Source organism: Trachemys scripta, chromosome 5 (genome assembly GCF_013100865.1).
Source record: "Trachemys scripta elegans isolate TJP31775 chromosome 5, CAS_Tse_1.0, whole genome shotgun sequence".
NCBI lineage: Eukaryota > Metazoa > Chordata > Testudines > Emydidae > Trachemys > Trachemys scripta.
Genome location: NC_048302.1, coordinates 37,610,803 through 37,622,168, shown reverse-complemented (window position 1 = coordinate 37,622,168; position 11,366 = coordinate 37,610,803). Strand labels below are relative to the sequence as shown.

Below are 11,366 nucleotides of genomic sequence, written 5' to 3'. Positions count from 1 at the left end.
ATGTTGGCATTTGATTCCAAACTTAAGATGTTTCTTGTGCTTTGCTCTACCCTTGTAACTTCAGAACAACCAGCACTAGAACTAAGGGTATCAAGTATCAGCCTCCATCCAGCTTCTCAAAAATAGATTTACATCCAAGTTACAAACCTTTGAACATAGTAGCAGTCTATAAAGGAAATGCTGGCACACCTTTAGCTAACACCATAAACATGTCTGCAGCAATTGGAAGTGATCCCCATCTCATTTGATTCAAATACAATCTGTCCTGACACTTGTTCTTCATTAGATGTAGGATACAGACAGCTAGAATCTTTGGATTTAGGAGCAAACTAACAAGAGGGGCAAGTGGGACAGTCATATTGTTTACAAGCTGCAAGAAACATGAAGCCCATCTGTTCTTTAGAGTTAATTAAAAGTTGGCTGAGAGTTTTTTCCCAGTGTCTCATCCTGAGCCTATGTGGCAGGTGTTGCAGAGCAAGTCTCAGCAATAGCTGAACAGATACCCTTACTTGCATTTAGAAGCAAACCCAACCTGGTTTAAACGGTAACACCAGCTATGAACCCATGTGACTTGGGGCAGATCCCAGAGCAACTAAAATTACCGAACTGTATACAAACACAATTGACTGTCAGTAACGTTGGGTGAAATTGATTGAGAAACACAATGTAAATGTTTTTCCTCAGTAATATAAAACATGTAGAAGTGAAAGGGAGTTTCTGTTGAGAGTGTGTAGGTTTATAGTCCTGTATATGTGATTTTCTGATCCTCTTTCTTCATTCTGAACTAGATTAAGGCAGTCTGAGGTCATAGACACACTAGGGACATGGACACCTCCCCTACCCAGTAGTCCTGCCCTTGTGCCTCTTCCCTATGCCATGAGGCTTTTTCCCTTCCCAGACAAGCAGAGCCCCCTTTCTTCCTCCCAAGATTGGCAACAAGGTCTCCCTTCCCTTGAGAGCATATGGGGTGGCAGCACAGGTCCACTCTCCCACACACAGCGGCTGGGCGTTAAATTACTCAGGGAAACAGCAGACTCGCAGCACTCTTCTCCTGCCATGCACAGAATCCTCTACTGGGGTAGTGTTGAGGGGCTCCTTAGAACAGTGTCTTAGTGATAACACCCAATTGAGATGCACCTCTTAGAGCACTGTTTCAGGCAACCTGCAGCCTCAGGGAGATATCACTGTATCAGTTATAAGAACAGGAGTACTTGTGGCACCTTAGAGACTAACAAATTTATTAGAGCATAAGCTTTCATGGACTACAGCCCACATCCGAAGAAGTGGGCTGTAGTCCACAAAAGCTTATGCTCTAATANATCTCACACCAGTAGCTTCAAAGGATACAGATAATCCTTTTTGACTAAGAAGGTGTTAAGTGAAAGACATTGAACCAGGCTCAAATCCACCTCTACCACATCTTTAACAAGCTTGCTTCATACAAAACTATGTGGATTAAAAACTGCAGACAGAGAAATAACTGTCAAAAGTAACAGTGGAAACAGGGCTGGATGAAGATGTAAATGCCCCATGCTCCCACAGTCAAGTGATCTCATCAGAATTTGTTTCATTTACTTAAAAATATAGCTCTGTTGGTTGCAAAGTAAAGCTTGAAAATGTGGCCTGAACATAACTGATACAGGTATCAGAGTAGCAGCCGTGTTAGTCTGTATCCGCAAAAAGAACAGGAGTACTTGTGGCACCTTAGAGACTAACAAATTTATTAGAGCATAAGCTTTTGTGGACTACAGCCCACTTCTTCGGATGTGGGCTGTAGTCCATGAAAGCTTATGCTCTAATAAATTTGTTAGTCTCTAAGGTGCCACAAGTACTCCTGTTCTTTTTGCGGATACAGACTAACACGGCTGCTACTCTGATACCTGTATCAGTTATGTTCAGGCCACATTTTCAAGCTTTACTTTGCAACCAACAGAGCTATATTTTTAAGTAAATGAAACAAATTCTGATGAGATCACTTGACTGTGGGAGCATGGGGCATTTACATCTTCATCCAGCCCTGTTTCCACTGTTACTTTTGACAGTTATTTCTCTGTCTGCAGTTTTTAATCCACATAGTTTTGTATGAAGCAAGCTTGTTAAAGATGTGGTAGAGGTGGATTTGAGCCTGGTTCAATGTCTTTCACTTAACACCTTCTTAGTCAAAAAGGATTATCTGTATCCTTTGAAGCTACTGGTGTGAGATGGGGCAGGGAGAATAGAAGGAAGAAGCAGAAGCTCCAGTGTGTGTTTCTACCTTCTGAAAAGCCACTCTAGGTGATGGTCAGGACTCAGTGGGTTCTGAGAGGATGTGTATGATGAGTATGATGGTAGCAGAGACAAACAGTAGTTCTTTGTGGCATGCTTTCTTCAGTGCTGGTCAACTTTATTTTTTCTTTCTTTTTTTTTTTTTTTAAATCACCATTTTAAAATTGAGTCTACTCTCCTGCTAACCCAACAGTTTGGGCAGAAATCCACACATGAGGTAATGCTGTTTTACCAGGAGGTAACTCTACTCCAGAGCCTGTAACCCCTCCAGAGAGGGGATAGTCACAGCTGCCAGGGAAGTAGCCAATGGGCTTGGCTTCTATGGCGGCCTTGCTCTATGGTCTAGGGCAGGGATCGGCAACCTTTGGCCTGCGGCTCACCAGCGTAAACACCATGGCGGGCCGGGCGGTTTGTTTTCCTGCTGCGTCTGCAGGTTCGGCTGATCGCAGCTCCCACTGGCCGTGGTTTGCCATCCCAGGCCAATGGGGGCTGCGGGAAGTGGCAGCCAGCACATCCCTCGGTCTGCGCCGTTTCCCGCAGCTCCCATTGGCCTGGAGTGGCGAACCACGGCCAGTGGGAGCTGCGATCGGCCGAACCTACGGACACGGCAGGTAAACAAACTGGCCCGGCCCGCCAAGGGGGCTTACCCTGGCGAGCCGCATGCTAAAGGTTGCCGATCCCTGCTTTAACTATTTCCACAAATTTGGGCCAAAGTTTAAATTTTGTAAAAAACAAGCTTTTATAAAACCTAAAACCAATGGAAGTGTTTCCACAATTTTTCAAGGTTCCAGTGGAATCTTAGGCTTTTAAACAAACAAACAAAATTCCCCTGTTTCTTTCAGACCCAAGCACAGCAGCAGTGTCTGAAATTGAAACTGTCTATAAAAGTGAAATTGATTTATTTTCAAGATGAAATTGAAAAAACAGAACAGAGAAAAGTAAATGGCACTTTTAAATTTAATTTTTTCTTTTAAGGTACTATTAGTAACAGTTTTTTGGGGTTTAGGTTTACAATATATGACTCTTAAGCTGATGGCCTTTTAAATTGTTTTCTTGTAACTAAGAGTCTGATCCTACACTCATTAAAGTAAACAGATGTTTTCCCATTGACTTAACAGAACCTGACTGGGGCCCTAAATGCATGCACAGAATCACATATACTCAGGAAAATACATTATCATGGACCATTTATTCTTTATAAGGGTATAGTAATGAATAGCTAATTAGCAATACGTTATGAACATATACTAGTGTTCATAAATGTAATTCCTTGTTCCACCATGGTACATCATACATCTCATATTAAGAGACTAGGCCTATTACAAAATCAAGAGTTTTATCTATAGAAAAAAGAGCCAAACCAAAAAAAATGTTTAAAAGATTGATGTATTTATTTAAAATTAGTTCTATTCCTTCATATAGAAATTACGTATCACATTTTGTCATTTGTGTATTTTAAAACTATATGAATCCAGTGAGTCAAATTCAGAGTAGCAGCTACCAATGTGCCAGAATACTGCAACATGTTAAGTAAACTTTGGGGGAAGTTGTTTTAGTTCATTTGCGAACTAGTTTTATCCACTACATAATTATGACACGAGTCACATGATACATACTCACACATTCTTTAGAGTGCATGAATAACATATGAAGTACATACAGTACTGTATCACTTTACTTTTGTCAGATACTGTGCAAACAGACATCCTGTAAATAAAACTTTTGTAGAGAACTTGTAAAATTTGGAGAATATTAGACAAGCAAAGGACTTAAGGTGTTAGGGCAAAATTCTCCAATGTGCAGAGTTAATCTTGATACTTTAGTCTACTCTCTGTATATGAGTAGTCTCAGTGTTGCCAGTGGGAATTCTGTAGATGCAGAAAGAGCAGAATATTGAAGTCAAGATCTATCTTGTGGCTCTGAAAGGAGAATTTTTACTCTTCAAGTATTTACTTATCCAGATAACAGAAAGGTCTTGCAATATTTATGCAGGAAGCACTTTTATTGCTTACCATGGGTGTCCCACATGATTGTGAAAGGAAAAAGATCATTGTACAAAAATAACCCTTTTATTTTTTAAAAGACAGACAACTATTAAAGCCCCCTTTTTGGTATGTCAAGAATCACTTTGTTCTAAATATTGCTGTGTCTGCAATTGATGTCTTGTGATTAAAATAATAGTCTATCCAGAAGGATTTTGGAAAGAACAGATATAGGAGATAAAATTCCAGTGTGTGTATCTGGCTATGTCTGTGTGTGACGGGGAAGGCTATAAATGGAGTAAAATATTGATTTATTCAGATATATAGTAGAGTCTTCAAAATGCTGTTCTTTCAGTGCTTTTATATAGTATTGTTATAATTAAATCTTTACAAAATCATGTATTCTGTATAAAAGGATCACCTTATAAAATTGATTTAATAAGCGGTACTTGTATATTACTGTATTACATGCGGTGAAAATAAGTCACGGGCAAAAAAGTACATACATCAAGTCTGAGGTTAATAGACTTGAATTACTTGGCAATGGTTCACCTTCAAGGTTTTATAACCCTGGAGAACTGCATTCAAAACAGAACAGACTTGCAGTGAAATTTGTGGGGAGGGAACAAAAATTTAACCTAGCCATTATAATAAATAGATTTTTTTTCCCCTTGCTTAAAAAATTACAGAGTGGAAAGGGTCTATGCTATGCTATTAAATAGAGCAGAGTATAGGCAGGTGGATCACTTGATATTTCATGCAATACCCATCTATAGTTTTTGATAACAGCTACAATATATTACCTTCTTGTCAAATTAGTAGCATTTTTATGGCACATTCATTGTTTGCTCTCCCTTTGTAGGATAACAAATATGACTGTGACTGTTTCACACTTTTGCAGTTGGTGTTTGAATTGCATGTAGCTGTAGGGACTTTTTACACTGTTGGGAAGAGAATACTGTGGTATCTACTATAATACTATTCAATTTCTTGATTTTGTGTTCTGTGCTCTCAACCTGTATTTTGATGATACACACACAAGGACTGGAAAAGAATGTGTGTTATGATTATGTTTTGAGGTTGTTTTATTTGGAAATTTGATACAGGCCTATAATGAATTTGTAATAGCTACATCAAGCGTTTGATGGCAAGTAAGAACAAATGCATTCTTTGGCCTGAAATAAACTGCTGGCATCCATGACATGCATAATATATTATGCGGGTCAATACAGAAGCTATGCAATCCATGTGATTGTTTTATAATTCCTTTAAATCAGATGGAAGATAAAAATATATCACTTGTGTATAATATTTTGTTTCCTTGTTATAACATTGCAGATTATGTTAACAAAATTTATGTATAGACTATCATTAATGCGATTTATATTGATATGTACATATACTCCCTCTCCCCACATCTTTGATATTTGGCTGCAGTGTTAGAATCAAGATGTTTCCTCATTAAATTATTGTATGGAATGGGTTACCTCCTTTTGAGTCAACAGAAAGGAATTATTAGATACCAGATAGTGCTAATTAGAAGCACCCTCTTTAATGAACTTGAAGCAAGTACATGATACATGAAAATATTTATAGCAGAGTGGAGCTGAGACTGCATGTCCTTCAAATGGCACAAGTTAACTCAGTCATGAACAGCAAACATCTTACTTAAATCATTTAAAATTCTCTTATCTAGGGTCAGTGCGACTTCGAGGTGGCAAGAATGAGTTTGAAGGCACAGTTGAAGTTTATTTGAATGGAATTTGGGGAACAATCTGCAGCAGTCATTGGGACAATAATGATGCATCAGTCATATGTCGACAGCTTGAGCTTGGGTAAGTTTTAGTCCCAGATCAAATTTACCAGCTTATTTCAATGTCATATTTAGGAGCTCTGGATTTGATAAATATTTTTAAAATCCATTAGGAATGGGATATTATTCTGGAAAAAAAAGTGTTGCTCTTAAGTGATGGCTTCATTCTCAATTGATACAGTCTCTAAATGACAGAGGAAGTGGTACACCCACTTAGCAAAGGTATTAGTCAGAGAGTTGGGAATGTGTACATAAAACCTTTATATGACTTCTTCAGAGAAAGAAATGGGTATTGTGTTACAGACTTTGCAGCTGAATCTATAACTGTGTGTCCAATGCTATTAAGATATCTGTGAAGCAATGCCACGATATAACATTAGGCCTGAGTTTTAATATCTTTCCTTCCATTACCCAACATTCAAACACTCACAACTGTTACTCCTCAGATGCACCAAGCATTTGCTGCCTGAGGCAAGGTAAAAAAGTGCCCTCTCTAACCCACCCGTCCACAGTTACACAATAACTAGGTAGTAAGCATGTTGCAACCACTAATATCTGCTGCCTGAAGTGTTTACCTGTTCTGCTTTGTATATTAAAGCTGGTTATCCCCAGAATCCTTACCCCCAATTCTTGTAATGTCTCAAAGGAGTTGCTCTGAGAATCAACATATTGTTTGTAAGGCTGCTTCTGGCATCTGAAAAGAATGGGAGGCAAAGATGGTAACCAGGTTTTCACACTGAAAACTGGGAATCTGATTATGAAAGGTTAGGGCATGCAAGGACTGTTTCCATGGGAACTGGGGAGCAGTGCATGGGATAGCGAGTGAAGAGTGTCAAGCAACCCCCTTCTCTTCTTCCCTACCACTCTGTAGATTTGATGTCTCACATGAAAAGAAGGGATGTCTTGAGAATTTGTCTGAAGGAGAAAGCTCATTGGGAAGTCTGAGGGATATTGTTAAGATGTGGGGCAATCCTTGATGCATACATACTCACAACAACCCTGCGAATTTAACAGGCTCATCTGGTCAGTAGGTCCTTCAGGTCTCTAGACTCATCAGGGGAATAAATACAAACTGGGGGGAAGAAATATGAGTCCTGATTCTGACTTCACTGTACATGAGGTAAATCAGGAGAAGTGCCATGGTTTTCATGGAGAAGGTTTACAGAATTTTAGTCATGTTGCACAGGTTGAGAAGCCCTGAATTAGGCTAACACCTCAGCACTCCTACTGTCCCTGGGACTTTCTGGGCCTAGCGAGCAGCAGTTATTTCTGTATTTGTCTATTCAGAAATTATCTATTCTACCAGATGCCTGAAGAAAATAGAAAACAAATTGTTTTGTCAAGACTCCAAATTTATTTGCGGGGGAAGGCATGTGTATATTTCACCTTTCACTACCTGTAAAGTTATCTCTAACAGAGACAGGAGAATGACTGTCTAAATTACGGGATCTGACAGGCAGGTGTGACTATCATATCATACTCAGTAGGTTGCTATGAATATTCCCTAGTGGTTTGATTAATTAAATAATAACTTTCAGGATATTTTCTGGGAATAATTACCAGCTAGGAATTATTGAACTGTGCTCCATTAACCCTAGCCAGTCATTTATCTCTAAAGTGCCTATATAGATGGTATAATTATTATAAGATGAAAATGGGTGTGTGGGGGGGTGAGAAATGATCATAAGTATATGGATTTTTTTCATGGATAATGCAATTTAGGCTTCTAAAGAATCAATACCTTGTGCATTAGCCAATCCCATTACTTGAATCATCTCAATATCCCATTCAGTTTACAGTTTCATAGTAACTCTCAAAATATGGTGGCTTTATTGCCTTTCTGACATTGTTTCAGCTGTACATCAAATGTCATCTTGTTTGCTACAGGCTCTGGGTGTTAATATGCAATATTTGCACTCTGACATTTCTGGTGATTATTCCACTCTTAAGAGTGCCAGTCAGAACTGAATCTAAGCTGTTTGGAATGTTTAATGTTAATCTGCATACACCAAGCCAACTTATAAAAATATGCAGATTAGAGGAGATAAAAGTTCAGCCCATCTGGAGGCTGTGATTTTGCTTATGGTTTCAGCTGCCTACATGCAATATTTCTTTATCCTGTTTTCATTTTAACTGGTTCCTACCTTCAGCACTTAGAGTATTTTGGTTGTATAGGATCCTTATCAGCAAGGAAAGTTTAGTGATGGTGTCAATGACAGAACCATTTAAACAAGAATGACTAAAAATAAGAATCCATGCAAATAAGAGTGGACAACAACGCATGGTTATGCTGTAGACATACCCTTAAAAACTGTGTTAGCTGTACAGTGGAACAAGAGCATTGAAGGTCTCATGTAGGGAAGCTGCCCTTTTGTGGCCTGTGGAAGAGATCTCTGTGATTGATCTCTGCCACTCAGCATACAGGAAAGGGGAATGTGATTGGGTCAGAGGTTATGCAGACCCAACTGGTTCATGTGCAGTGTGGCTCCACTATACCAAATCATCTTATACTGGAATGGGGAAAAACAGGCTACATTTGGTGTTCCTCTGCATATCCTGTATTAGTGGTGAGGGCCCAAATGCATGAACATCCTGACTGACTGCAGACAAGGATTCTGCCCTGCAACTTTTTCTTGGTGAGCAAAATCCTTTTCCTGCACCCCAGGATTTGGTCTCCCATGCATTTGAGAGTGAACATCTCAAACAAATATTTCCCAATATCCAATGCTGATCTTTCCTTCTACAGCAAAAGAGGTACAGCAAAGTATACACCATTTTCTGGACTGGGCCTTATCCCTGTTTATTGGAGTGATGTACGTTGCCATGGTGATGAAGAAAATATACTGCTGTGTGAAAAAGACATCTGGCAGGGCGGAACATGTCCTCAAAAAATGGCAGCTGCTGTCATGTGTAGCTTTTCCCATGGTAAAAGTATATAATTTTTTATGAACTTTTTGCCTTATTTGAACAGTTATAATGTACACGATTACATTAAAAAACAATCCGAGTTTAATTTCCTTGTCCAAGAAAAGATCTAAAATAAAATGTAGCATAGTATCATTCACTTTTTAAAAGTCCTTCCACATTCTGAGAGCAGCAAATAGCTAATTGTTGCTTTAAAACACAGGCTGTGAGGAAGGGTAGGTTGTGCAGCAGTGAGGATCCCAGAGGGAGTTCTGTTTGAACTAGCCAGAATTTCTCCAAAGCAGAGGGGCAGAGGGTCTAGGGCAGTTGCAGATGCTGGAGTGAGTTTTGTCACTCTTGGAAAGGGTGCAGTGTGCTTTCTGCTTCCACATGCAGCAGCTCCCCTGGGCTCTGTGATGGGTGTTGGGGGGTCATGATTCCATCCTCACCTTACCGTCTTTGAGGAATTAACACCACTGGCACTAGAGCAGAGCTGTGATTGTAGATGGCCCCTGCACAGGGTTACAAGAAAGTGTAAGGCTTTGTACCCTCTCTTCCCCATCTCTACCTTATGGCCCATGCTGGGATGGACACATTTTTGCCCAAGTTCCTATGACGGATATTTTGATATTTAAAATGTTCAAAGAGTAAGTGATCAAGTTGTTTTGGTCATACATACCTTCACAGTTGTACAGGAAATGGGGGCAGTATTCCAGTTAATTTCGAAAACAAACTGGACCACTGAAGTAAGGGAAATGATGTTCTACTGAAGGCCAAATGGGAATTTTGCCATTGAGTTCAATGGGATCAAGATTTAACTCCTAGTATACATTCTACACAAACAGAGTTCTTCACTTTTGCTATCAGAGTGAATATGTTTGGGATCTGTAGGTAGCCTGTGCTTCTTATTTAAAAAAAATATTTTAAAAATAGATGTATTACTTAAACAATTTAAATCTTTTCCCTTAGCCCTAACTCCACCAAGTTAAGTGAACAATTATATATTTGAGGATAAATAATTTCCATAAGAGGTAGGTTATATTAGGCATTTAAGCAGTTGTGTTCAGCCACACTTAGGGTCAAGTTTTCAGTCTTGCTTTCATTAGGCTTTCCTTTTTTTTTTTTACCTGCATAAGTGTGGCCTCAAATAACTGTGGATATAATTTCAGATTCTTGAATATTTAAGTACTTGACTATACCTGCAAATCAGGTACATGAGTGTCCAAGAGACAGTGAATGCATTGGCAAAGAATTGCTAGCACAAATAGGTCAATCAGAATTCAAACGTTTGACCCTTATTATTTGCACAAAACAGAAAAGAAAGACTATACAAGTAGCTACCGTTTGTTTTGTAGATTCTGCCATCCTCCCTTCCCCCCGCCCCACATACTATGGAGGTGCATTAAAATACTGATGTTTTATGTATGCATGAACAGATTTCAAAAAGTCATTAGAGTGTGTTTACAATCTTACTGTTTTTGGCAAATATTCACACTTTGGTCCCTATTCTGCATTCCTGATGCGGCTATAACTCCATTGATGTCAGTGCTGGATTGAATCCTTTGTTGTGAAGTTTAAAGCTAGTGCAATTGAGAGTGAAGTTTCCTACATATTATTTCCAGGGCAAGTAAGCTTTCAATTTTATGAGGTTGATAATACATGAAGAAATTAAAAATACAGATTTTGAAAGTCACACTACCTAGTTCACCAAGTTTCCCCTTCCATTCAAAGGAAGTTGAAATTTCAACAGAAAGCCTCTTTGTTTTGCTTAGAGGGCTCATTTAGGCATAGTGGAATAAAATAACTTTGTTTTAAGAGTGCTAGAAGAAGATTGATTTATAGTTCATATAAACTGAAGTTAATTAGGTAACATTATTTGAAGTGACTTGTGTTTTTGCAGATTCTTGCCACCACTAGCCTTTCTACGAAAGCTTCATCAGAAAAATCATCATCTTTCATGGCTGGTAAAATGTTCAGAGCGGGTCTTCAGAAATTCCAAAATGCTCACTTTCAGCAGGCAAATAAATGGAAAGATAACAGGGTAAAGTTAATTTGCTGGAGAGTGTAAACTGAACTGAGTCACACTTTAGTCATCCAGATATTTGATACTGATATAATCTTTTAAAAAGTTACATCAAAATAGTTCAAGTGCATTATATAACTTCGTATCATTTCCATCACTGTAGTTTCATGCTCAGATATGTAGCCGTTGAAAGGAAAACTGTGCAGGAGTCACAGCTGGAGGGAACCTTGTGCCCCCAATTTGAGCAACAAGGAAGACTCACTGCAGATAGAGGTTAAGGGGAAAACCCTCCTCAGTTAAAATAATCCAGATAGAGTGACTTTTCATTGACTGACTATGGTACAGACTGGGATCAGTGCCAGAAGATATTTTGGGTGAA

General features: G+C 38.9%; 1 protein-coding gene across 7 annotated transcripts in view; it reads left to right on the top strand.

Annotated features, from left to right (window-relative positions):
- The window catches only part of PRSS12 (serine protease 12), a 65,649-nt gene that overhangs the window by 4,681 nt on the left and 49,602 nt on the right, over positions 1-11,366 (top strand). For 6 of the 7 annotated variants that reach the window (XR_004645790.1, XM_034771013.1, XM_034771012.1 and 3 more), the window contains exons 2-3: positions 5,944-6,082; positions 8,807-8,985. Coding sequence is in view for 6 of the 7 variants with exons in the window: in XM_034771013.1 (XP_034626904.1) it covers positions 5,944-6,082; positions 8,807-8,985 (318 nt within the window). In the remaining variant the exon portion in view is untranslated. The remainder of the gene's footprint in view (positions 1-5,943; positions 6,083-8,806; positions 8,986-11,366) is intronic. The other variant, XM_034771014.1, reaches the window with a different exon arrangement.